Below are 27558 nucleotides of genomic sequence, written 5' to 3' on the forward strand. Positions count from 1 at the left end.
CTCGCCCCTTTCCTCCCCCCTCGCCCCTTTCCTCCCCCCCTCGCCCCTTTCCTCCCCCCCTCGCCCCTTTCCTCCCCCCCTCGCCCCTTTCCTCCCCCCCTCGCCCCTTTCCTCCCCCCCTCGCCCCTTTCCTCCCCCCCTCGCCCCTTTCCTCCCCCCCTCGCCCCTTTCCTCCCCCCCTCGCCCCTTTCCTCCCCCCCTCGCCCCTTTCCTCCCCCCCTCGCCCCTTTCCTCCCCCCCTCGCCCCTTTCCTCCCCCCTCGCCCCTTTCCTCCCCCCCTCGCCCCTTTCCTCCCCCACCTCGCCCCTTTCCTCCCCCCTCGCCCCTTTCCTCCCCCCCTCGCCCCTTTCCTCCCCCCCTCGCCCCTTTCCTCCCCCCCTCGCCCCTTTCCTCCCCCCCTCGCCCCTTTCCTCCCCCCCTCGCCCCTTTCCTCCCCCCCTCGCCCCTTCCTCCCCCCTCGCCCCTTTCCTCCCCCCCTCGCCCCTTTCCTCCCCCCTCGCCCCTTTCCTCCCCCCTCGCCCCTTTCCTCCCCCCCTCGCCCCTTTCCTCCCCCCCTCGCCCCTTTCCTCCCCCCCTCGCCCCTTTCCTCCCCCCCTCGCCCCTTTCCTCCCCCCTCGCCCCTTTCCTCCCCCCCTCGCCCCTTTCCTCCCCCCCTCGCCCCTTTCCTCCCCCCCTCGCCCCTTTCCTCCCCCCTCGCCCCTTTCCTCCCCCCCTCGCCCCTTTCCTCCCCCCCTCGCCCCTTTCCTCCCCCCCTCGCCCCTTTCCTCCCCCCCTCGCCCCTTTCCTCCCCCCTCGCCCCTTTCCTCCCCCCCTCGCCCCTTTCCTCCCCCCTCGCCCCTTTCCTCCCCCCCTCGCCCCTTTCCTCCCCCCCTCGCCCTTTCCTCCCCCCCTCGCCCCTTTCCTCCCCCCCTCGCCCCTTTCCTCCCCCCCTCGCCCCTTTCCTCCCCCCCTCGCCCCTTTCCTCCCCCCCTCGCCCCTTTCCTCCCCCCCTCGCCCCTTTCCTCCCCCCCTCGCCCCTTTCCTCCCCCCCTCGCCCCTTTCCTCCCCCCCTCGCCCCTTTCCTCCCCCCCTCGCCCCTTTCCTCCCCCCCTCGCCCCTTTCCTCCCCCCCTCGCCCCTTTCCTCCCCCCCTCGCCCCTTTCCTCCCCCCCTCGCCCCTTTCCTCCCCCCCTCGCCCTTTCCTCCCCCCCTCGCCCCTTTCCTCCCCCCCTCGCCCCTTTCCTCCCCCCTCGCCCCTTTCCTCCCCCCCCTCGCCCCTTTCCTCCCCCCCTCGCCCCTTTCCTCCCCCCCTCGCCCCTTTCCTCCCCCCCTCGCCCCTTTCCTCCCCCCCTCGCCCCTTTCCTCCCCCCCTCGCCCTTCCTCCCCCCTCGCCCCTTTCCTCCCCCCCTCGCCCCTTTCCTCCCCCCCTCGCCCCTTTCCTCCCCCCCTCGCCCCTTTCCTCCCCCCCTCGCCCCTTTCCTCCCCCCTCGCCCCTTTCCTCCCCCCCTCGCCCCTTTCCTCCCCCCCTCGCCCCTTTCCTCCCCCCCTCGCCCCTTTCCTCCCCCCTCGCCCCTTTCCTCCCCCCCTCGCCCCTTTCCTCCCCCCCTCGCCCCTTTCCTCCCCCCCTCGCCCCTTTCCTCCCCCCTCGCCCCTTTCCTCCCCCCCTCGCCCCTTTCCTCCCCCCCTCGCCCCTTTCCTCCCCCCCTCGCCCCTTTCCTCCCCCCCTCGCCCCTTTCCTCCCCCCCTCGCCCCTTTCCTCCCCCCCTCGCCCCTTTCCTCCCCCCTCGCCCCTTTCCTCCCCCCCTCGCCCCTTTCCTCCCCCCCTCGCCCCTTTCCTCCCCCCCTCGCCCCTTTCCTCCCCCCCTCGCCCCTTTCCTCCCCCCCTCGCCCCTTTCCTCCCCCCCTCGCCCCTTTCCTCCCCCCCTCGCCCCTTTCCTCCCCCCCTCGCCCCTTTCCTCCCCCCCTCGCCCCTTTCCTCCCCCCCTCGCCCCTTTCCTCCCCCCCTCGCCCCTTTCCTCCCCCCTCGCCCCTTTCCTCCCCCCCTCGCCCCTTTCCTCCCCCCCTCGCCCCTTTCCTCCCCCCCTCGCCCCTTTCCTCCCCCCCTCGCCCCTTTCCTCCCCCCTCGCCCCTTTCCTCCCCCCCCTCGCCCCTTTCCTCCCCCCCTCGCCCCTTTCCTCCCCCCCTCGCCCCTTTCCTCCCCCCCTCGCCCCTTTCCTCCCCCCCTCGCCCCTTTCCTCCCCCCCTCGCCCCTTTCCTCCCCCCCTCGCCCCTTTCCTCCCCCCCTCGCCCCTTTCCTCCCCCCCTCGCCCCTTTCCTCCCCCCCTCGCCCCTTTCCTCCCCCCCTCGCCCCTTTCCTCCCCCCTCGCCCCTTTCCTCCCCCCCTCGCCCCTTTCCTCCCCCCCTCGCCCCTTTCCTCCCCCCCTCGCCCCTTTCCTCCCCCCCTCGCCCCTTTCCTCCCCCCCTCGCCCCTTTCCTCCCCCCCTCGCCCCTTTCCTCCCCCCCTCGCCCCTTTCCTCCCCCCCTCGCCCCTTTCCTCCCCCCCTCGCCCCTTTCCTCCCCCCCTCGCCCCTTTCCTCCCCCCCTCGCCCCTTTCCTCCCCCCCTCGCCCCTTTCCTCCCCCCCTCGCCCCTTTCCTCCCCCCCTCGCCCCTTTCCTCCCCCCCTCGCCCCTTTCCTCCCCCCCTCGCCCCTTTCCTCCCCCCCTCGCCCCTTTCCTCCCCCCCTCGCCCCTTTCCTCCCCCCTCGCCCCTTTCCTCCCCCCCTCGCCCCTTTCCTCCCCCCCTCGCCCCTTTCCTCCCCCCCTCGCCCCTTTCCTCCCCCCCTCGCCCCTTTCCTCCCCCCCTCGCCCCTTTCCTCCCCCCCTCGCCCCTTTCCTCCCCCCCTCGCCCCTTTCCTCCCCCCCTCGCCCCTTTCCTCCCCCCCTCGCCCCTTTCCTCCCCCCCTCGCCCCTTTCCTCCCCCCTCGCCCCTTTCCTCCCCCCCTCGCCCCTTTCCTCCCCCCCTCGCCCCTTTCCTCCCCCCCTCGCCCCTTTCCTCCCCCCCTCGCCCCTTTCCTCCCCCCCTCGCCCCTTTCCTCCCCCCCTCGCCCCTTTCCTCCCCCCCTCGCCCCTTTCCTCCCCCCCTCGCCCCTTTCCTCCCCCCCTCGCCCCTTTCCTCCCCCCCTCGCCCCTTTCCTCCCCCCCTCGCCCCTTTCCTCCCCCCCTCGCCCCTTTCCTCCCCCCCTCGCCCCTTTCCTCCCCCCCTCGCCCCTTTCCTCCCCCCCTCGCCCCTTTCCTCCCCCCCTCGCCCCTTTCCTCCCCCCCTCGCCCCTTTCCTCCCCCCCTCGCCCCTTTCCTCCCCCCCTCGCCCCTTTCCTCCCCCCCTCGCCCCTTTCCTCCCCCCCTCGCCCCTTTCCTCCCCCCCTCGCCCCTTTCCTCCCCCCCTCGCCCCTTTCCTCCCCCCCTCGCCCCTTTCCTCCCCCCCTCGCCCCTTTCCTCCCCCCCTCGCCCCTTTCCTCCCCCCCTCGCCCCTTTCCTCCCCCCCTCGCCCCTTTCCTCCCCCCCTCGCCCCTTTCCTCCCCCCCTCGCCCCTTTCCTCCCCCCCTCGCCCCTTTCCTCCCCCCCTCGCCCCTTTCCTCCCCCCCTCGCCCCTTTCCTCCCCCCCTCGCCCCTTTCCTCCCCCCCCTCGCCCCTTTCCTCCCCCCCTCGCCCCTTTCCTCCCCCCCTCGCCCCTTTCCTCCCCCCCTCGCCCCTTTCCTCCCCCCCTCGCCCCTTTCCTCCCCCCCTCGCCCCTTTCCTCCCCCCCTCGCCCCTTTCCTCCCCCCCTCGCCCCTTTCCTCCCCCCCTCGCCCCTTTCCTCCCCCCCTCGCCCCTTTCCTCCCCCCCTCGCCCCTTTCCTCCCCCCCTCGCCCCTTTCCTCCCCCCCTCGCCCCTTTCCTCCCCCCCTCGCCCCTTTCCTCCCCCCCTCGCCCCTTTCCTCCCCCCCTCGCCCCTTTCCTCCCCCCCTCGCCCCTTTCCTCCCCCCCTCGCCCCTTTCCTCCCCCCCTCGCCCCTTTCCTCCCCCCCTCGCCCCTTTCCTCCCCCCCTCGCCCCTTTCCTCCCCCCCTCGCCCCTTTCCTCCCCCCTCGCCCCTTTCCTCCCCCCCTCGCCCCTTTCCTCCCCCCCTCGCCCCTTTCCTCCCCCCTCGCCCCTTTCCTCCCCCCCTCGCCCCTTTCCTCCCCCCTCGCCCCTTTCCTCCCCCCTCGCCCCTTTCCTCCCCCCCTCGCCCCTTTCCTCCCCCCTCGCCCCCTCTCTTCCCTCCTCTCCCTCCCTTCCCTTCCCCCCTTTCCTCCCGCCCTTTCCGCCTTCCCCCTTTCCTTCCACCCTCCCCTTTCCATCCCCCCGCCTTTCCCCCTTTCCTTCCCCCCGTTCCCCATGTCCCCCCCTTTCCCTTCCCCCCCAGTTCCCCCTTTCCTTCTCCCCCCCGTTGCCCCCTTTCCTTTCCCTCCTTTCCTCCCCCCATTCCCTCCTTTCCTCCCCCGCTCCCTCCCCCTTTCCTTTCCCCCCTTTCCATCCCCCCCTTTCCTCCTCCCTCCCCCCCTTTCCTCCTCCCTCCCCCCCTTTCCTCCTCCCTCCCCCCCCTTTCCTCCTCCCTCCCCCCCTTTCCTCCTCCCTCCCCCCCCTTTCCTCCTCCCTCCCCCCCTTTCCTCCTCTCTCCCCCCTTTCCTCCTCCCTCCCCCCCTTTCCTCCTCTCTCCCCCCTTTCCTCCTCTCTCCCCCCTTTCCTCCTCGTTCCCCCCTTTCCTCCTCGTTCCCCCCTTTCCTCCTCGTTCCCCCCTTTCCTCCTCGTTCCCCCCTTTCCTCCTCGTTCCCCCCCTTTCCTCCTCGTTCCCCCCCTTTCCTCCTCGTTCCCCCCCTTTCCTCCTCGTTCCCCCCCTTTCCTCCTCGTTCCCCCCTTTCCTCCTCGTTCCCCCCCTTTCCTCCTCGTTCCCCCCCTTTCCTCCTCGTTCCCCCCCTTTCCTCCTCGTTCCCCCCCTTTCCTCCTCGTTCCCCCCCTTTCCTCCTCGTTCCCCCCCTTTCCTCCTCGTTCCCCCCCTTTCCTCCTCGTTCCCCCCCTTTCCTCCTCGTTCCCCCCCTTTCCTCCTCGTTCCCCCCCTTTCCCCCCCTTTCCTTCCCCCGGGCTCCCCGCTCCAACCCCCACCCCCCACCCGGGCTCCCCGCTCCTCCCCCCCCCTCTCCCCGCTCCTCCCCCCCCCTCTCCCCGCTCCCCCCCCCCCCCCCGGTCTCCCCGCTCCTTCTCCCCGCTCCTTCTCCCCCCCCCCCCCCCCCCCCCCCGGTCTCCCCGCTCCTTCTCTCCCCCCCCCCCCCCCCCGGTCTCCCCGCTCCTTCTCTCCCCCCCACCCCCGCTCCTTCTCTCCCCACCCCCGCTCCCTCTCCCCACCCCCCCCCACCCCCGCTCCCTCTCCCCACCCCCCCCCACCCCCGCTCCCTCTCCCCACCCCCGCTCCCTCTCCCCACCCCCCCCCACCCCCGCTCCTTCTCCCCACCACCCCCGCTCCCTCTCCCCACCCCCCCCCACCCCCGCTCCTTCTCCCCACCCCCCCCACCCCCGCTCCTTCTCCCCACCCCCCCCCACCCCCGCTCCTTCTCCCCCCCCCCCACCCCCGCTCCTTCTGCCCCCCCCACCTTGTCTCTCTCCCCCTCCCACCCCCTCCCCCTCTCCACCCTGTCTCTTCCCCCCCCATCCCCACCCTGTCTCTTCCCCCCCCATCCCCACCCTGTCTCTTCCCCCCCCCCCCCACCCTGTCTCCCCTTCCCCCCCACCCTGTCTCCCCTTCCCCCCGTTAGTGGGAGTTGTGTACAGACCACCAAACAGTAGTAGGGAGGTTGGGGATGGCACCAAACAGGAAATTAGGGATGCGTGCAATAAGGGTACAGCAGTTATCATGGGTGACTTTAAGCTGCATATTGATTGGGCTAACTAAACTGGTAGCAATACTATGGAGGAGGATTTCCTGGAGTGTATAAGGGATGGTTTTCTCAACCAATATGTCGAGGAACCAACTAGAGAGCAAGCCATCCTAGACTGGGTCTTGTGTAACGAGAGAGGATTCATTAACAATCTGGTCGTGCGGGGCCCGTTGGGGACGAGTGACCATAATATGGTAGAATTCTTCATTAAGCTGGAGAGTGACACAGTTAGTTCAGAGACTAGGGTCCTGAACTTAAAGGAAACTTTGACAGTATGAGACGTGAATTGGCTAGGATAGACTGGAGAATGATACTTCAAGGGATGATGGTGGATAGGCAATGTCAGACATTTAAATATCACATGGATGAACTACAACAATTGTACATCCCTGTGTGGCGTAAGAATAAAAAAGGGAAGATGGCTCAACCGTGGCTAACAAGGAAAATTAGGGAAAGTGTTAAATCAAAGGAAGAGGCATTTAAATTGGCCAGAAAAAGCAGCAAACCTGAGGACTGCGAGAAATTTAGAATTCAGCAGAGGAGGACAAAGGGTTTAATTAGGAGGGGGAAAATAGAGTATGAGAGTAAGCTTGCAGGGAGCATAAAAACTGAGTACAAAAACTTCTATAGATATGTAAGAGAAAACGATTAGTGAAGATAAATGTAGGTCTCTTGCAGTCAGAATCAGGGGAATTCATAATGGGGAACAAGGAAATGGCAAACCAATTGAACAAATACTTTGGTTCTGTCTTCACTAAAGGAAGACATGAATAACCTGAAAATTCTAGGAGACCGAGGGTCGAGCGTGATGGGGAAACTGAGGGAAATCCTTATCAGTCAGGAAATGCTGTTGGGGAAATTGAAGGGACTGAAGGCCAATAAATCCCCAGGGCCTGATAGTCTGCATCCTGGAGTACTTAAGGAAGTGGCCCTAGAAATAGTAGATGCATTGGTGGTCATTTTCCAGCATTCCATGGACTCTGGTTCAGTTCCTATGGATTGGAAGGTAGCGAATGTAACCGCACTTTTTTTTTTAAAAAAGGGGGGAGAGAGAAAACAGGGAATTCTAGACCTGACATCGGTGGTGGGGAAAATGCTGGAATCAATTATTAAAGATGTAAAAGCAGCGCATTTGGAAAACAGTGACCGGATCGGTCCAAGTCAGCATAGATTTATGAAAGAGAAATCATGCTTGATAAAACTTCGAGTTTTTTGAGGATGTAACTAGTAGAGTGGATAAGGGAGAACCAATGGATGTGGTGTATTTGGACTTTAAAAAGACTTTTGACAAGGTCCCACACAAGAGATTAGTGTGCAAAATTAAGGCACATGGTATTGGGGGTAATGTATTGATGTGGATAGAGAACTGGTTGGCAGACAGGAAGCAAAGAGTGGGAATAAACGGATCCTTTTCAGAATGGCAGGCAATGACTAGTGGGGTGCCGCAGGGTTCAGTGCTGGGACCCCAGCTATTTACAATATACATTAATGATTTAGACAAAGGAATTGAATAATATCTCCAAGTTTACAGATGACACTAAGCTGGGTGGCAGTGCAAGCTGTGAGGAGGATGCTAGGAGGCTGCAAGGGGACTTGGACAGGTTAGGTGAATGGGCAAATACATGGCAGATGCAGTATAATGTGGATAAATGTGAGGTTATCCACTTTGGTGGCAAAAGACAGATTAATAAAAGGGGAGATGCAACGAGACCTGGGTGTCATGGTACATCAGTCATTGAAAGTAGGCATGCAGGTGCAGGCAGTAAAGAAAGAAAATGGCATGCTGGCCTTCATAGCGAGGGGATTTGAGTATAGGAACAAGGAGGTCCAACTGCAGTTGTACCGGGCCTTGAGACATCACCTTGAGTATTGTGTGCAGTTTTTGGTGGTCTAATCTGAGGAAGGACATTCTTACTATTGAGGGAGTGCAGCGAAGGTTCACTGGACTGATTCCCGGGATAGCAGGACTGACATATGAAGAAAGACTGGATCGACTAGGCTTATATGCACTGGAATTTAGAAGAATGAGAGGGGATCTCATAGAAACATATGAAATTCTGACGGGATTGGACAGATTAGGTGCAGGAAGAATGTTCCCGTTGGGGAAGTAAAGAACCAGGGGTCACAGTCTAAGGATAAGGGATAAGCCATTTAGGACCGAGATGAGGGGAAGCTTCTTCACTCAGAGAATTGCGAACATCTGGAATTCTCTATCACAGAAAGTTATTGAGGACAGTTCGTTAGATATATTCAAATATGCGACCCTCACGGGTAAAGAAATCAAGTGGTATGGAGAGAAAGCAGAAATGGGGGGTACTGAAGTTCCATGATCATAGTGAATAATGATGCAGGTTCGAAGGGTCGAATGGCCTACTCCTGCACCTACTTTCGAAGTTTCAATGTCCCCCCCCACCCCCTCGCCACGCCACGTCCCCCCACCCCCCCCATGCCACCCTATGCCCCATCTCTCCTCTCTTTTCTCCCCCCACCCCCCCCGATGCCCCCTCCATCCTTCCCCCCCAACCCCGGACCCTCCTTCCCCTCCCCCCTCTTTCTTCCCCCTCCTCTCCTTCACCCCCCTCCTTTCCTCCCCCTCCTTTCCTCCCCCTCCTTTCCTCCCCCTCCTTTCCTCCCCCTCCTTTCCTCCCCCTCCTTCCCCCCCCCTCCTTCCCCCCCCCTCCTTCCCCCCCCCTCCTTCCCCCCCCCTCCTTCCCCCCCCTCCTTTGCCCCCCCTCGACGCCCCCCCTCGACGCCCCCTCCCTCCTTTGACCCCCTCGACGCCCCCTCCCTCCTTTGCCCCCCCTCGACGCCCCCTCCCTCCTTTGCCCCCCCTCGACGCCCCCTCCCTCCTTTGCCCCCCCTCGACGCCCCCTCCCTCCTTTTCCCCCCCTCGACGCCCCCTTCCTCCTTTGCCCCCCCTCGACGCCCCCTCCCTCCTTTGCCCCCCCTCGACGCCCCCTCCCTCCTTTGCCCCCCCTCGACGCCCCCTCCCTCCTTTGCCCCCCCTCGACGCCCCCTCCCTCCTTTGCCCCCCCTCGACGCCCCCTCCCTCCTTTGCCCCCCCTCGACGCCCCCTCCCTCCTTTGCCCCCCCTCGACGCCCCCTCCCTCCTTTGCCCCCCCTCGACGCCCCCTCCCTCCTTTGCCCCCCCTCGACGCCCCCTCCCTCCTTTGCCCCCCCCTCGACGCCCCCTCCCTCCTTTGCCCCCCCTCGACGCCCCCTCCCTCCTTTGCCCCCCCTCGACGCCCCCTCCCTCCTTTGCCCCCCCTCGACGCCCCCTCCCTCCTTTGCCCCCCCTCGACGCCCCCTCCCTCCTTTGCCCCCCCTCGACGCCCCCTCCCTCCTTTGCCCCCCCTCGACGCCCCCTCCCTCCTTTGCCCCCCCTCGACGCCCCCTCCCTCCTTTGCCCCCCCTCGACGCCCCCTCCCTCCTTTGCCCCCCCTCGACGCCCCCTCCCTCCTTTGCCCCCCCCTCGACGCCCCCTCCCTCCTTTGCCCCCCCCGACGCCCCCTCCCTCCTTTGCCCCCCCTCGACGCCCCCTCCCTCCTTTGCCCCCCCCCTCGACGCCCCCTCCCTCCTTTGCCCCCCCTTCGACGCCCCCTCCCTCCTTTGCCCCCCTCGACGCACCCTCCCTCCTTTGCCCCCCCTCGACGCCCCCTCCCTCCTTTGCCCCCCTCGACGCCCCCTCCCTCCTTTGCCCCCCCCTCGACGCCCCCTCCCTCCTTTGCCCCCCTCGACGCCCCCTCCCTCCTTTGCCCCCCCTCGACGCCCCCTCCCTCCTTTGCTCCCCCCCCTCGACGCCCTCTCCCTCCTTTCCCAGCGTCCCTCCAGTCCCTGGCGCTGCCCCCGCGCGCGCCCCCTCCTTCTCCCTCCCTTCCCCCTCAACGCACCCCCTTCTCTCTCCTTCCTTCCCCCTCCCCCTGAACCTCCCTACATATTTATCTAATTATAGTTCCATTCCCGTTTACACTGGTCTATACCCTTCAACAATGACTGGCTGGCAATCCTGCTCGGTGCCGTTCTTTGGTTCTTTAGCGTGAAGAGGGAGCTTGCAAGTTAATGATGCAGCCTTCTAAAAGGCCAAGAATGGCTGAATCCTTAAGCAGCAGGCTGGGGTCGTAGCAAGTGAGTGATAAACTGGGTTGACTGACAGGTAGCTGTAATCATTGGCTCATGTGTGATTTTTGTGCCACTTCTTAAAGCATGTCTTCTAATGGAGGATCTGGGAATGACACCCAAACAAGGGAGCACGGCAGCTCAAAGAGGCAGAGAAGAAGGGCTCAAAATTTCACAGACGGTGACCTCCAAACCCTTCTGAATGAGATGCAGCCAAGGAGAGACAGATTGCTGGGTGTGCATGGGAGGAAACCTCAAAAACCTATTTCGCGTGCCATGTGGAGGGAGGTGGCAATGGCATTGAATGCCACCTCTCTCACCTCCAGAACCGCAGACCAATGCCGGAAAAAGTTCAATGACCTGACGAGAGCAGGAAAGGTAACACACTGGACATTCTCCATTGGGCACCATCATAAAATGTAATAATTGCACAGCTACTCCTTCATACTGCACTGCGGTTAAGGGGGGGGGGGCACTCATTCAGGATCTCTCAATACCTGTCGCTGGCTCCCTGACAGGAATTCCTTGCATGACAGCCATAAGCATCTTACTGCGCTTTAACTATTAGATCGAGAACGTCAGCTGTTTGATGCCATCTGGGAGAAATTTCTCATGCCAACCAAAATCTAATGAACCATTCTTGTTTTAGGAGAAACTTATGCACAATGCCCGCGAGAGGCAGGAGTGCAAAGGGGGCATTCCCAACATTAAGGAGCTCACCCCCTACGAGGATCAGGCCGTGGAGCTGCTGGGTAGGCAGTGTGGTCTGGCCGTGGTGGAAGATGGCGAGATCGGTGTGACAGTGCAGAATACAGGTGAGTGGCAGTAGATCTGGACATCCCAGTGCTCAGGCTTGCTAACCACAAGCTGATTCCCTAATCCCTTGGGACTGATGTTCAGAGATTCTCAGCTTGTACTTTCTCTTCCTGCAGAGCCATCACAGCAATGGGGTCCGGAGGAGGACGATGACGACGACGACGAGGATGATGATGATGATGATGAGAAACTTTGCTTCCTCATTGATTATGATGATGATGAGGAAGAGGATGACGAGGACAAGCCGGATCGTGAGTCCCTGCAGCTTGATCCAGCTCTGTGTTCCTCTGCCCCGACCCCCTCAGTCTCTCCCCCTGCGCCCCTGGCTTTCTCACTCCCACGCTGCAGCGCAGATATGGTCACCCGGGCGCAGTTAGACAGTGTTAGCGAGGAAGTGGCACTGGGTGATTCCCAAGGCATTAGGGAGCCGGAGGACTGGGGAATAGGTGAGGAGGTGCCACCTTCCCACCGGAGGCCAAGGAGAAGGCTGCCCCTGGCTTCAGAGCCATGGGACTCTGATCTCACGGGTACTCGGCCAAAGAGAAGGATGTTTAACGAGCATCATACGTACGTTCAGGCTTTGCGGTCAGTCTTCGAAGATGTGCAGCACCTGACAGCCGTGACTCTGGAGTCTACGGCCCTCATTTGCAGCAGCATCAGGGAGGCTTTCACTTCACTGCAGGCTTCAATGGAGCATGTGGCATCTTCATTAGAATCTGCAGCACATCCCCACCTCACAACTACCCAGGAACCAGTCCATGCCCACACTCCCACAGAAGCACAGACTGCTGCCCTGGCGGTAATAGGGGAGAGAATAGACGGCACCCTTCGTGCTGGATTTCAGACTCTGGGGGCTGGGATACAGGCTGCTGTCTCTCAGGGCTTTCAGGATCTGATAGCTGCCATTAGGCCGACCATCCCGCTGGTCAATGGGAATACAAATCCAGGGCCAAGTGCGACGGCTGAGGGTAACCTGCCTGGAGCGGCTGGTTCTCAGGACAGCAGCACGTGGCAGGCCTCTGGCCTTCCCTCTCACAGCACCAGGCCAATGGAGTTTATGAGGCGATACCAGACTGTCCAGGCAGAAGCTCAAGAGATGCAGCCAGCGGCGGCTCCCTGCCAGGAGCAAGCTGCCCTAGGAGGAGGACCACCTCAGTCCCATGAGCCTTTTATAGCACAGGAGCAGCCAATCAACTCTTGTGATACTCAGGTTGCACCTAGGAGAAACAGTAGAATAGGAGAAAGAAAGGCACGTTTCACTACTCCGGGGAAGCCCTGTGTGAGAAGGAAGTAGGGCGGGTTGATTGTAATAAAGGAAGATGTGCACTCACTTTGTGCTCAGTTATTCAATCAGATGCGCAAGACATGGATGGTCATGTTGAGCCAACAAAGTCCGAAGTGTGATGATCAAGGATGGTTACCAGAGTGATGGATTTATTATTTGTTTGACGGTGGGGAGTTGTTCTTGGAGTCGTGGCAAAGGTGCTGTGCTATCAGATGAGAAAACTTCAGTGCTTAGTTGTGCACAGTCACTGAGGAGTCCATGTAGCAACAGGCATCCTGATGCTCTCCTCCATGTAGTTCTGCCTCCAGAGCAGCTAGGGCTGGCTCCCCAGGCATCTACCTGTCCATGTCCAGGCCTTGTTTTAGGTTGCTAAGTTGTACAGGGCACAGCAAGTTATAACTATGTGGGGCACACAATCTAGAGCATACTGCAGAGCTCCCGCCCCTTCTAAGACCTCCATGAACACTCTGGTAAAGGTGCATGCCTTGTTTTATTGCTCCTCGCCTAGTCTCAAACTCTTAGTGAGGTCATTAACCATGGCAGCAAGGTCCCTCTCAAGACATCGTTGACGAGTTTAGGGGGAAAAGAATTCCTAAGAATGAATGCATCATAGCAATGTCACGCAAATCTCCTGTGGAGAATTCTTTACAAGATGTCAGACACAATCTTGGCATTCGGAGAGTGGAAGCTCTTTCTGTTCATGAAATTGATGGTGGGGGGCTGGTGGGTTGACCGTGGGAGCTTGCAAAGCAACATGGATACCAAGCTGGGTGATATTACAGATTCCCTGTGGCTGCCTGAAATGACCTGGTGGCAGAAAGGTTGAGCACGGTCACTACTTTCACAGCCACAGACAGAGCTGTCCAGGCCAGTGATCTTGGGCGGAGGTCTTCATGCAGTAGCTGACACCGTTCTCCTCCTGCCTGTTTATTGAAGACCATTCTTCTCACACACAGATACTCGCTAAAGTCTGCATAAACCTGTGTAAACTGTAAAAGATTTAAGGGGAGTGTAATATATTGCTCATAAGCTGCTTCAGTCTCCTTTCCTCTATCCTCTCCTGCTCCTACTCTGCCATTATAATGGTAAACAAAGGATTTCCCATTGGCAATCCAAAACCTGGGCCTCAGTGTCTCACTGGAGGACAAAAGTATCCTTCAGGTCTCTCAGGCTGTCAGTAGCATGTCCAGTGCTGTCTATGGAGGAAACAAAAGCAAAACAAAATGCTCTAAAACTTTTCCAGCTCCAGTAATCTGTAGACTAAGTTCCTGCTCTTCAGGTTCAAAGGCTCCTTGCTTCCGCCAGTCTTAGCAGATCATCGGAGCAGCTGAACGTTCCCAACCTAGTTCTGGGACGGCCCCAGTACATTGCAAGCGCAACTACAGGAAATCCGGTGTGCCGAGCCCATGCCCTCATGGAACTTGATGAACTTCAGTGGGACTCGGTGGGTGGAATGCGGGGAGGTCCAACATGTGATCAGGAACTTGGCTCCATTGAATTTGAAATGCAAAATAAGCAGAAATGGCTTCCGCCCTATTCTGCAGAATAGTGCATTCAGTTGCCCTGAATTTGCGTCACAGAAATGACACGGAATTTTGAGGCCCTTGATTTTCGTGAGCTTCCATTTAGTCCATGCCTTTACCACCTCAAGACTCCGTTTCTCTAATGCCCTTCTAGCTGGTCCCCTTGATTCCACTTTGCATAAATGACAGTACATTCAGAATGCTGCACCTTGTTTCTGATCCACACACAGTCCCACACTCCCATCACCCTGTCCAAGATCCACTGGCTTCCTGTCCCTCAGCGAATCAGCTTTAGGATTCTGATTCATAGCTTTAAATCCTGTCATCGCCTCCATCACCCTATTGTCTGATCTGTCAAGGATGTTTCGGAGCGGCTGCAGCGCATTCTGGAGGGGGAGGGTGAACAGCCAGCTGTGGTGATACCAATGATATAGGTAAAAAACGGGATGAAGTTCTACAAGTTGAATTTAAGGAGCATGGGGTTAAATTTAAAAGTAGGACCTCAAAGGTAGTAATCACAGGATTGCAACCAGTGCCACGTGCTAGTCAGAGTAGGAATTGCTCAGATGAATACGTAACTTGAGGAATGGTGCAAGAGGGAGGGAGGGAGGGATTCAAATTCCTGGGGCATTCGAACTGATTCTGGGGGAGATGAGACCAGTACAAACCGGACGGTCTGAACCTGGGCAGGACCGGAACCAATGTCCTTGGCAGAGTGTTTGCTAGTGCTGTTAGGGAGGGTTTAAACTAAAATGGCAGGAGGATGGGAATCTATGCAGGGAGGCAGAGGGAAATAAAAAGGGGGCAGAAGCAAAAGGTAGGAAGGAGAAAAGCAAGAGTGGAGGGCAGAGAAATCAAGGGCAAAAATCAAAAAGGACCACATTACAACATTATTCTAAAAGGACAAAGAGTGTTTAAAAAAAAAAAACAAGCCTGAAGGCTCTGTCTCAATGCGAAGAGCTTTCATAAGAATATAAGAATTAGGAACAGGAGTAGGCCATCTCGCCCCTCGAGCCTGCTCCGCCATTCAACAAGATCATGGCTGATCTGGCCGTGGACTCAGCTCCACTTACCCGCCCGCTCCCCATAACCCTTAATTCCCTTATTGGTTAAAAATCTATCTGTGATTTGAATACATTCAATGAGCTAGCCTCAACTGCTTCCTTGGGCAGAGAATTCCACAGATTCACAACCCTCTGGGAGAAGAAATTCCTTCTCAACTCGGTTTTAAATTGGCTCCCCCATATTTTGAGGCTGTGCCCCCTAGTTCCAGTCTCCCCGACCAGTGGAAACAACCTCTCTGCCTCTATCTTGTCTATCCCTTCCATTATTTTAAATGTTTCTATAAGATCACCCCTCATCCTTCTGAACTCCGAGTAAAGACTCAGTCTACTCAATCTATCATCATAAGGTAACCCTCACATCTCCGGAATCAGCCTAGTGAATCGTCTCTGTACCCCCTCCAAAGCTAGTATATCCTTCCTTAAGTAAGGTGACCATAACTGCACGCAGTACTCCAGGTGCGGCCTATACAGTTGCAGCAGGACCTCCCTGCTTTTGTACTCCATCTCCCTCTCAATGAAGGCCAACATTCCATTTGCCTTCCTGATTAACTGCTGCACCTGCAAACTAACTTTTTGGGACAGTTTCATGCACAAGGACCCCCAGGTCCCTCTGCACCGCAGCATGTTGTAATTTCTCCCCATTCAAATAATATTCACTTTTACTGTTTTTTTTCCAAGGTGGATGACCTCACACTTTCCGACATTGTATTCCATCTGCCAAACCTTAGCCCATTCGCTTAACCTATCTAAATCTCTTTGCAGCTTCTCTGTGTCCTCTACACAACCTGCTTTCCCACTAATCTTTGTTTCATCTGCAAATTTTGTTACGCTACATTCTGTCCCCTCTTCCAGGTCATCTATGTATATTGTAAACAGTTGTGGTCCCAGCACCGATCCCTGTGGCACACCACTAACCACCGATTTCCAACCTGAAAAGGACCCATTTATCCCGACTCTCTGCTTTCTGTTAGCCAGCCAATTCTCTATCCATGCTAATACATTTCCTCTGACTCTGCGTACCTTTATCTTCTGCAGTAACCTTTTGTGTGGCACCTTATCGAATGCCTTTTGGAAATCTAAATACACCACATCCATCGGTACACCTCTATCCACCATTCTCGTTATATCCTCAAAGAATTCCAGTAAATTAGTTAAACATGATTTCCCCTTCATGAATCCATGTTGCGTCTGCTTGATTGCACTATTCCTATCTAGATGTCCCGCTATTTCTTCCTTAATGATAGCTTCAAGCATTTTCCCCACTACAGATGTTAAACTAACCGGCCTATAGTTACCTGCCTTTTGTCTGCCCCCTTTTTTAAACAGAGGCATTACATTAGCTGCTTTCCAATCCGCTGGTACCTCCCCAGAGTCCAGAGAATTTTGGTAGATTATAACGAATGCATCTGCTATAACTTCCGCCATCTCTTTTAATACCGTAGGATGCATTTCATCAGGACCAGGGGACTTGTCTACCTTGAGTCCCATTAGCCTGTCCAGCACTACCCCCCCTAGTGATAGTGATTATCTCAAGGTCCTCCCTTCCCACATTCCCTTGACCAGCAATTTTTGGCATGGTTTTTGTGTCTTCCACTGTGAAGACCGAAGCAAAATAATTGTTTAAGGTCTCAGCCATTTCCACATTCCCATTATTAATTCCCCCTTCTCATCTTCTAAGGGACCAACATTTACTTTAGTCACTCTTTTCCGTTTTACATATCGGTAAAAGCTTTTACTGTCTGTTTTTATGTTTTGCGCAAGTTTACTTTCGTAATCTATCTTTCCTTCCTTTATTGCTTTCTTTGTCATTCTTTGCTGTCGTTTAAAATTTTCCCAATCTGCTAGTTTCCCACTAACGTTGGCCACCTTATACGCATTGGTTTTTAATTTGATACTCTCCTTTATTTCCTTGGTTATCCACGCATGGTTATCCCTTCTCTTACCGCTCTTCTTTTTCACTGGAATATATTTTTGTTGAGCACTATGAAAGAACTCCTTAAAAGTCCTCCACTGTTCCTCAATTGTGCCACCGTTTAGTCTGTGTTTCCAGTCTACTTTTGCCAACTCTGCCCTCATCCCACTGTAGTCCCCTTTGTTTAAGCATAGTACGCTCATTTGAGACACTACTTCCACACCCTCAATCTGTATTACAAATGCAACCATACTGTGATCACTCATTCTGAGAGGATCTTTTACTGGGAGATAGTTTATTATTCCTGTCTCATTACACAGGACCAGATCTAAAATAGCTTGCTCCCTTGTAGGTTCTGTAACATACTGTTCTAAGAAAGAATCCCGTATGCATTCTATGAATTCCTCCTCAATGCTACCCCGTGCGATTTGGTTTGACCAATCGATATGTAGGTTAAAATTCCCCATGATTACTGCCGTTCCTTTTTCACATGCCTCCATTATTCCCTTGATTATTGCCCGCCCCACTGTGAAGTTATTATTTGGGGCCTATAAACTATGCCCACTAGTGACTTTTTCCCCTTACTATCTCTAATCTCCACCCACAACGATTCAATATTTTGTTCATTTAGAGCCAATATCATCTCTCACAACTGCCCTGATATCATCCTTTATTAACAGAGCTACCCCACCTCCTTTCCCTTCTTGTCTATCTTTCCGAATTGTCAGATACCCCTGTATGTTTAATTCCCAGTCTTGGCCACCCTGCAACCACGTTTCTGTAATGGCCACCAAATCATACCCATTTGTAATGATTTGTGCTGTCAACTCATTTACTTTATTTCGAATGCAGCTTGCGTTTAGGTAGAGTGTTTTAATACTAATACCTTCGTAATAAGGTGGATGAATTGACTGCGCGGATAGCTGTTAAAGGATATGATGTAATTGGGATTACAGAGACATGGCTCCAAGGTAACCAAGACTGGGAACTCAACATAGGGGTATTCAATATTCAGGAAGGACAGAAAGGAAGGAAAAGGAGGTGGGATAGCGTTACTGGTTGAAGAGGAGATTAACGCAATAATAAGGAAGGACATTAGCGTTGATGATGTGGAATCTATATGGGTAGAGCTGCGAAACACCAAAGGACAGAAAACGCTAGTGGGAGTTGTGTACAGACCACCAAACAGTGGTAGGGAGGTTGGGGATGGCATCAAACAGGAAATTAGGGATGCGTGCAATAAGGGTACAGCAGTTATCATGGATGACTTTAATCCACATATAGATTGGGCTAACCAAACTGGAGTGTATAAGGAATGGTTTTCTAGACCAATATGTCGAGAGACCAATATGTCGAGGAACCAACTAAAGAGCAGGCCATCCTAGACTGGGTCTTGTGTAACGAGAGAGGATTAATTAGCAATCTGGTCATACAGGGCACCTTGAGGAAGAGTGACCACAACATGGTAGAATTCTTCGTTAAGATGGAGAGTGACACAGTTAATTCAGAGACGAGGGGCCCAAGTTTTGGCATCAGGTGAAAACGGTGCACCGCCGAGACTTATGTGACCTGCCTGGGCTCGAAGGTGCGGCGGAATATTTTGCTGCAATTCTCTGGTCCTCCTGGACCGTGGCGTGGCGCAGCGCAGTCTTCCTGAGGCGGAGCAAGCTGCAGGTGGGCGGGGCTAAGCCCCTGCGTGTCTGAAGACTGCCGGCTTCGTTGCGCGTGCACTTTGCAATGTGCGCGCCTGCGCAATGGCTCAGCAGGGCGTTTTTCCCCAGTCTGTTTCAGAATGGTGTGGGTACCGGGGAGGGATGGATGAGCGTTGAAAGAGGGCACTGGGGAGGTGATCGGTGGGGGAGAAACATGGGGAGGGATGGAGGAGTGTGGGTTGGGGGGCGCTCGAAATGATCGAAGGGCTGGACGAGAGAGCAGGAGTGCCTCCGTCCAGCCCGCCCCGCCCCCCCCCCCCCCCCCCCCCACACACACACACCCGTCCCCCACACACGCCCGTCTGTCCCCCACACACACAGTCAGATACAGAGAGAGAGACACTGACAGAAACACCTTCCTTTCACATAAAGGTAGTACTTCTATTTTTTTATTTTTTATTGATTGGTTGCTTATTACTTTAGTCTTGGAGCTTTAGGTGCAGGGTTCCTTCTATTTTTTATTAATTAATTGTTTATTACTTTTTGTGCTTTGTAAATGTACTGCTTTGTTTTGTGCTTACTGCTTTAAATGTATTTTGCTTCTTTAATGTTGTTATGAAGGTGTTTATGGAAAATCCTCTAACTTCCCTCCCCCTCTATTGTGATGTTGATGTGTCCTTTGTGTTTAATGCTTCCCACCACCCGCCCCGCGCCCCCCCACCCCCGTCTCTCTGGCTGTGCCTGCACTAAACTTAACTCTAGGTAAGATTTTTCTGAACTTACAAAAGTGGATACTTACTCCATCCTAAGTTAGTTTGTAGTAAGTTTTCACTGCCGAAACTTGCAAAACAGGCCTGAGTGGCTGGACATACCCCCTTTTGAAAAAGAAATACCTTACCTAAAGCCAACCTAAACTAACTCACTAGAACTGGAGCAAACTATTATCCGAGAATTTCTAACATACTCCAAACTAAACTAGTTACTCCAAACTAAACTAGTTGCTCCAAAAAACTAGGAGCAACTCCACCCGAAACTTGGGTCCTGAACTTAAAGAAAGGAAACTTCGATGATATGAGACGTGAATTGGCTAGGATAGACTGGAGAATGATACTTCAAGGGTTGACGGTGGATAGGCAATGGCAGACATTTAAATATCACCTGGATGAACTACAACAATTGTACATCCCTGTGTGGCGTAAGAATAAAAAAGGGAAGGTGGCTCAACCGTGGCTAACAAGGGAAATTAGGGAAAGTGTTAAATCCAAGAAAGATGCATATAAATTGGCCAGAAAAAGCAGTAAACCTGAGGACTGGGAGAAATTTAGAATTCAGCAGAGGATGACTAAGGGTTTAATTAGGAGGGGGAAAATAGAGTATGAGAGTAAGCTTGCAGGGAACATAAAAACTGACTGCAAAAGCTTCTATAGATATGTGAAGAGAAAACGATTAGTGAAGACTAATGTAGGTCCCTTGCAGTCAGAATCAGGTGAATTCATAATGGGGAACAAAAAAATGGCAAAGCAATTGAACAAATACTTTGGTTCTGTCTTCACTAAGGAAGACACGAATAACCTCCCGAAAATACTAGGGGACAGGGTGTCTAACGCGAAGGAGGAACTGAGGGAAATCCTTATTAGTCAGGAAATGGTGTTGGGGAAACTGATGGAACAGAAGGCCGATGACTCCCCAGGGCCTGATAGTTTGCATCCCAGAGTACTTAAGGAAGTGGCCCTAGAAATAGTAAATGGTCGTTTTCCAACATTCCATGGAGTCTGGATCAGTTCCTATGGACTGGAGAGTAGCTAATGTAACACCACTTTTTAAAAAAGGAGGGAGAGAGAAAACACGGAATTATAGACCGGTTAGCCTGACATCAGTGGTGGGGAAAATGCTGGAATCAATTATTAAAGATGTAATAGCAGCGCATTTGGAAAGCAGTGACAGGATCGGTCCAAGTCAGCATGGATTTATGAAAGGGAAATCCTGCTTGACAAATCTTCTAGAATTTTTTGAGGATATAACTAGTAGAGTGGATAAGGGAGAACCAATGGATGTGGTGTATTTAGACTTTAAAAAGACTTTTGACAAGGTCCCACACAAGAGATTAGTGTGCAAAATTAAGGCACATGGTACTGGGGGTAATGTATTTACGTGGACAGGGAAGGGTTGGCAGACAGGAAGCAAAGAGTGGGAATAAACGCGTCTTTTTCGGAATGGCAGGCAGTGACTAGTGGGGTGCCGCAGGGTTCAGTGCTGGGACCCCAGCTATTTACAATATACATTAATGATTTAGACGAAGGAATTGAATGTAATATCTCCAAGTTTGCAGATGACACTAAGCTGGGTGGCCATGCGAGCTACGAGGAGGATACTAGGAGGCTGCAGGGTGACTTGGACAGGTTAGATGAATGGGCAAATGCATGGTAGATGCAGTATAATGTGGATAAGTGTGAGGTTATCCACTTTGGTGGCAAAAACAGGAAGGCAGATTATTATCTGAATGGTGACAGATTAGTAAAAGGGGAGGTGCAACGAGACCTGGGTGCCATGGTACATCAGTCATTGAAGGTAGGCATGCAGGGGCATGCAGGTACAGCAGGCAGTAAAGAAAGCAAATGGCATGCTGGCCTTCATAGCAAGGGAGGTCTTACTGCCATTGTACAGGGCCTTGGTGAGGCCTCACCTGGAATATTGTGTTCAGTTTTGGTCTCCTAATCTGAGGAAGGACATTCTTGCTATTGAGGGAGTGCAGCGAAGGTTCACCAGACTGATTCCCGGGATGGCAGGACTGACGTATGAAAAAAGACTGGATCGACTAGGCTTATATTCACTGGAATTTAGAAGAACAGGAGGGGATCTCATAGAAAGATATAAAATTCTGATGGGATTGCACAGGTTAGATGCAGGAAGAATGTTCCCGATGTTGGGGAAGTCCAGAACCAGGGGTCACAGTCTAAGGATAAGGGGTAAGCCATTTAGGACCGAGATGAGAAGAAACTTCTTCACTCAGAATTGTGAACCTGTGGAATCCTCTACCACAGAAAGTTGTTGAGGCCAGTTCGTTAGATATATTCAAAAGAGAGTTAGATGTGGCCCTTATGGCTAAAGAGATCAAGGGGTATGGAGAGAAAGCAGGAATTGGGTACTGAAGTTCCATGATCAGCCATGATATTGAATGGTGGTGCAGGCTCGAAGGGCCGAAGTTTCTATGTTGTACATTCATTGCCTACATCACCCTACCTGCCCACTGTTCCGGTCACTCCAATTCCTGTCCATTGGATCGCCCTCCCTACGTCCCCTGACTTAACCACTTCTCTACTCAAAAGCTGCCGCAAAGCACATTTTCTGACACTGCCTTCATTTCTGCTAATTATTTCCCAACAAAGTTGTGGATTAAAGACTTTTTTTTTCTTGGAAGGGCGAATATTTTGGTCTTAGTAGACAGGCCCTCTTTTGTGATCTGCTCAGTCGCTGGCTTTTTGTCAATTTTTAAAGCGCCACAGAAAGATTTCTGTGAGCTGTTGGAGTCCAGGAATTGTCACTCCAAGGAAAAAAAATGGACAATACGAGATGGACTGTCACACATCCACTCTGACATTTATCTTGGCTTAACTAAGCACAACCATTTCTCTGGAGATGAAATGGGTTGGATCGAGTGATTGTCGATGGTTTGTGAACGAGTGGGTTACAATGGCCGGACAGCCCTTTCTTGTTAGACACTTCTACGTGCATCTGCTCTTTTGCCCATTTATTTGCTCTGTTTGATGTCGATTAATCTCAAATACACTGCTCTCTTGACGTGTAGCTCAGTGTCATCAGTTGCTTTGATATTACTGGGAGTTACTGTTACAGTTTAGGCTCTTTGCCAACACCTTTATTCGTATTCACAGCTGGACAGCTTTTTGAACTCTTATGAACCCACCATGTACGGGTTTAAGTAAAACTCTTCATACAGAAGTCGATTGGTCCCCTAAAGAGCGCTCTGTACGCATCCAGGAGCTGTTGTAAAGACAGCAAATTGTAAAACAGTAAGTAATGACTGTTACTTTATGGGCTTTTATTTGTATATGTTCCTCCTCTTAACCGGGTAACAGTTAAACATTGGGAAACTGAAGCCATCATCTTAGTTTCCCACCACAAACTGCATCCCCTTCCTTGGCTAATGTCTCTGGCTGAACCAGGCTGTTCGAACCCTCAGTGTCAAATTTCTATCCCATCTCTCCATCACAAAACCACCTACTTCCACCTCCATAAAATCACCCGTCTCTGCCCTGCTTCGGCTCATCTGCTGCTGATATCCTCATCCATGCCTTTGTCACCTGCAGTCTCAACTATTCCAATGTCCTCCTGGCTGGCCTCGCATTCCCACCCTTTATAAACTCCAATTCATGCAAAACTCTGCCCGTATTCTAATTCGGACCAAGTCCCGTTCACCCATCACCCCTGTCCTTGCTGACTTGCATTTGCTCCCATTCCCCCCAATTTGCTCCAATTCCCTCAATTACTCAAACAAAGTTCTCATCTTTGCATTTAAATTCAGTCATGTTCTTGCCCTTCCTCTGCCACAGTCTCCCCCAACCACCCCCCAATCTCTGCATTCCTCCGACTTGTACAATTTCCCTCTCCCACCACCACTCCCCCCCCCCCCCCCCCCCAGCCTCCGTGCTTCGCCACATTTTGGGTGGCCATGCCTTCAGTCATCCAGGCCAAATGCACTGGAATTCCTCCTCAACCCCTCCACCTCCCACTTCATATAAACCTATCATGTTGACCAAGCTTATAATCAACCCTCTAACTACCTTCTTTGTTGCAGCATCCAGTTTTGTCCACTTACACTCCTGTGCAATGTCTTGAGATGTTTTTCTACATTGAAGGTAGTATATCAGTGAAAGTTGATGTTGTCCATTGAAGTACACCTCCTTCCTGTCATCAAGTTAGAGTCACTGACATTCATCTCACACACTGCATCACGGTCACTTTAGCAGCCTTCACTCACTGTACTAGGGTCAGTGTGATACTCCCCGCGCACTGCCCCAGGGTCAGTGTGATACTTCCCTGTGCACTGCCCAGGGTCAGTGTGATACTCCCTGCGCACTGCCCCAGGGTCAGTGTGATACTTCCCCGCGCACTGCCCCAGGGTCAGTGTGATACTTCCCGCGCATTGCCCCAGGGTCAGTGTGACACTTCCCCGCGCACTGCCCCAGGGTCGGTGTGACACTTCCCCGCGCACTGCCCCAGGGTCGGTGTGACACTTCCCCGCGCACTGCCCCAGGGTCGGTGTGACACTTCCCCGCGCACTGCCCCAGGGTCGGTGTGACACTTCCCCGCGCACTGCCCCAGGGTCGGTGTGACACTTCCCCGCGCACTGCCCCAGGGTCGGTGTGACACTTCCCCGCGCACTGCCCCAGGGTCGGTGTGACACTTCCCCGCGCACTGCCCCAGGGTCGGTGTGACACTTCCCCGCGCACTGCCCCAGGGTCGGTGTGACACTTCCCCGCGCACTGCCCCAGGGTCGGTGTGACACTTCCCCGCGCACTGACTGCCCCAGGGTCGGTGTGACACTTCCCCGCGCACTGACTGCCCCAGGGTCGGTGTGACACTTCCCCGCGCACTGCCCCAGGGTCGGTGTGACACTTCCCCGCGCACTGCCCCAGGGTCGGTGTGACACTTCCCCGCGCACTGACTGCCCCAGGGCCAGTGTGACACTTCCCGCTCACTGACTGCCCCAGGGCCAGTGTGACACTTCCCGCTCACTGACTGCCCCAGGGTTAGTGTGACACTTCCCGCTCACTGACTGCCCCAGGGCCAGTGTGCCCCTCCCCGCGCACTGTATCAGGGTCAGTGTGATAAGAACATAAGAAATAGGAGCAGGATTAGGCCATTTGGCTCCTTGAGCCTGCTCCGCCATTCAATAAGATCTTGGCTGATCTGATCATGGACTCAGCTCCACTTCCCTGCCCAATCCCCATAACCTTTTACTCCCTTATCGCTCAAAAATCTTGTCTATCTCCGCCTTAAATATTTTCAATGACCCAGCCTCCACAGCTCTCCGGGGCAGAGAAGTCCATAGAATTACAGCCTTTGAGAGAAGAAATTTCTCCTCATCTCAGTTTTAAGACTATGTCCCCTAGTTTTAATTTCCCCTATGAGTGGAAATATCCTCTCTGCATGCACCTTGTCGAGTCCCCTCATGATCTTATAAGTTTCAATAAGATCACCCCTTATTCTTCTGAACTCCAATGTGTATCGGCTCAACCTATCCTCATAAGTCAACCCCCTCATCTCCGGAATCAACCTAGTGAACCTTCTCTGAACAACCTCCAATGCAAATATATCCTTTCTTCAATACGGTGACCAAAACTGGACGCAGTACTCCAGGTGTGGCCTCACCAATACCCTGTACATTTGCAGCAGGACTTCTCTACTTTTATACTCGTTCCCCCCTTGCAATAAAGGCCAACATCCCATTTGCCTTCCTGATTACTTGCTGTTCCTGCATACTAACTTTTTGTGTTTCATGCACAAGGACCCCCAGGTCTCTCTATACTGCAGCACTTTGCAATTTTTCCCCATTTAAATTAGAATTTTATTTTTTATTATTTCTGCCAAAGTGGATAACCTCACATTTTCCCACATTATACTCCATATGCCAAATTTTTGCCCACTCACTTAGCCTATCTATATCCCTTTGCAGATTTTTTGTGTCCTCTTCACAATTTGCTTTCCCTTCCATCTTTGTATCGTCAGCAAACTTGGCTACATTACACTGGGTCCCTTCAACCAAGTCATTAATATAAATTGTAAATAGTTGAGGCCCCAGCACCAATCACTGCGGCACCCCACTAGTTACTATTCGCCAACCGGAAAATGCCCCATTTTTCCCGACTCTGTTTTCTGTTAGTTAACCAATCCTCTATCCATGCTAATATATTACCCCCAACCCCGTGAGCTTTTATCTTGTGCGTTAACCTTTTATGTGGCACCTTATCGAATGCCTTCTGGAAATCCAAATACACCACATCCTCAAAGAACACCAGCAAATTTGTTAAACATGATTTCCCTTTCATAAAATCATGCTGACTGTGCTTGATTGAATCATGCTTTTCAAATGTCCCGCTACTGCTTCCTTAAGAATGGACTCCAGCATTTTCCCAACGACAGATGTTAGGCTAAACGGTCTATAGTTTCCTGGTTTCTGCCTGCCTCCTTTTTTAAAGAGGGGCATTACATTTGCGATTTTCCAATCCGCTGGGACCTCCCCAGAATCCAGGGAATTTTGGTAGATTACAACCAATGCTTCCACTACCTCTGCAGCCGCTTCTTTTAAGACCCTAGGATGTAAGCCATCAGGTCCGCCTTTAGTCCCATTATTTTACTGAGTGCTACTTCATTAGTGATAGTGACTGTATTAAGTTCCTCCCTACCTATAGCTCCTTGATTATCCATTATTGGGATATTCTTAGTGTCTTCTACCGTGAAGATCGTACAAAATGTTTTGTTCAACGTCTCGGCCATTACCCTGTTCTCCATTATTAATTTCCCCAGTCTCATTTTCCAGGGGACCAACATTTACTTTAGCTACTATTTTCCTTTTTATGTACCTGTATAAACTCTTACTATCTGTTCTTATATTTTGTGCTAGTTTATTTTCATAATCTATCTTCCCTCGCAATCATTTTTTTAGTCGTTCTCTGCTGGCTTTTAAAAATTTCCCAATCCTCTGGCCTCCCACTAGTCTTGGCCACTTTGTATGCCCTTGTTTTCAATTTGATATCTTCCCTTATTTCCTCAGTTAGCCATGGATGATTATTCTTTCTCTTCGTCTTTCCTTCTCCCCGCGCACTGCCCCAGGGTCGGTGTGACACTTCCCCGCGCACTGCCCCAGGGTCGGTGTGACACTTCCCCGCGCACTGCCCCAGGGTCGGTGTGACACTTCCCCGCGCACTGCCCCAGGGTCGGTGTGACACTTCCCCGCGCACTGCCCCAGGGTCGGTGTGACACTTCCCCGCGCACTGCCCCAGGGTCGGTGTGACACTTCCCCGCGCACTGCCCCAGCTCGCACTGTTCCCTGAAGTAGCAAGCCTCCACGCTGCTTTCAAGCCGCTCACTTCCACTCCTTTTATGGCCCCAACCTGCCGCTGGTGTTCTCATGCAGGTCGGGGCCTTTCTTTTCTACACATACACTGACATCACCAAGATGGCCACGCATGCACTTTGCTACCCACTAAATCAAAATGGCGCAGGGCTGAAAGCGAAGAGCGACGTCATCAAGGCCCAGGTTGGTGATTGGAGCGTGGGTAGATACAGCATGAGTTCAAGGTTGGGGCGAAGGAGCGGCAAGAGATTGTGGAGGGATGTGATTGGGGCTCGGGAAGCGTGAGTTCGGGGCCGGGGCCGCACGGGCCAGCCCACACTGCGATATGTGTGTACACTAGGTCCATGCAGCTGTGTTGGTCTCCAGTTGTGTTGGGTAATCCTTGCCACTGGACCAAGACCTAGCTCTGTCAAGCCCGTGTGGTGGCTGGTGTGCCACCACACGTTTAAAAAAAAAAAAAAATCCACGTACAGGCATCTTCAACCCTACAGGATGTAGTTCAGGTCCATCATTCGAAACACCTGTGAACTCATCCTTTTTTGGTATGGAAGCAGGTCATTCTTGTTTTGAGGGACTGCCTTTGATGATACTCCCCACGCACTGCCCCGGGGTCAGTGTGATGCTCCCCACGCACTGTATCGGGATCAGTGTGATAAGAACAGAAGAAATAGGAGCAGGAGTCGGCCATTTGGTCCCTCAAGCCTCCTCCGTCCTTCAACAAGTTCCTGGCTGATCTGATCATGGACTCAGCTCCACTTCACTGCCTGCTCCCCATAACCCTTTACTCCCTTATCGCTCAAAAGTCTGTCTATCTCCGCCTTAAATATATTCAATGACCCAACCTCCACAGCTCTCTGGGGCAGAGAATGCCACAGATTTACAACTCTCTTAGAGAAGAAATTCCTCCTCATCTCAGTTTTAAATGGGCGGACCCTTATTCTAAGACTTTGTCCCCTAGTTTTAGTTTTCCCTATGAGTGGAAATATCCTCTCTGCATGCACCTTGTCGAGTCCCCTCATGATCTTATAAGTTTCAATAAGATCACCTCTCATTCTTCTGAACTCTAATGTGTATAGGCTCAACCGATCCTCATAAGTCAACCCTCTCATCTAGGGAATCAACCTAGTGAACCTTCTCTGAACAGCCTCCAATGCAAGTATATATCCTTCCTTCCCAATCCACGTCTGGACCGG

General features: G+C 54.1%; 1 protein-coding gene across 1 annotated transcript in view; it reads left to right on the forward strand.

The window, feature by feature from the left end:
• Nucleotides 1–27558, forward strand: part of LOC139279409 (uncharacterized) — a 42219-nt gene that overhangs the window by 6774 nt on the left and 7887 nt on the right. Inside the window, exons 2-4 of the mRNA XM_070898520.1 lie at nucleotides 10105–10396; nucleotides 10668–10833; nucleotides 10951–11085. Coding sequence (XP_070754621.1) covers nucleotides 10105–10396; nucleotides 10668–10833; nucleotides 10951–11085 — 593 coding nt within the window. The remainder of the gene's footprint in view (nucleotides 1–10104; nucleotides 10397–10667; nucleotides 10834–10950; nucleotides 11086–27558) is intronic.

The sequence above is a fragment of the Pristiophorus japonicus genome, chromosome 14 (assembly GCF_044704955.1).
Source record: "Pristiophorus japonicus isolate sPriJap1 chromosome 14, sPriJap1.hap1, whole genome shotgun sequence".
Lineage (NCBI taxonomy): Eukaryota > Metazoa > Chordata > Chondrichthyes > Pristiophoridae > Pristiophorus > Pristiophorus japonicus.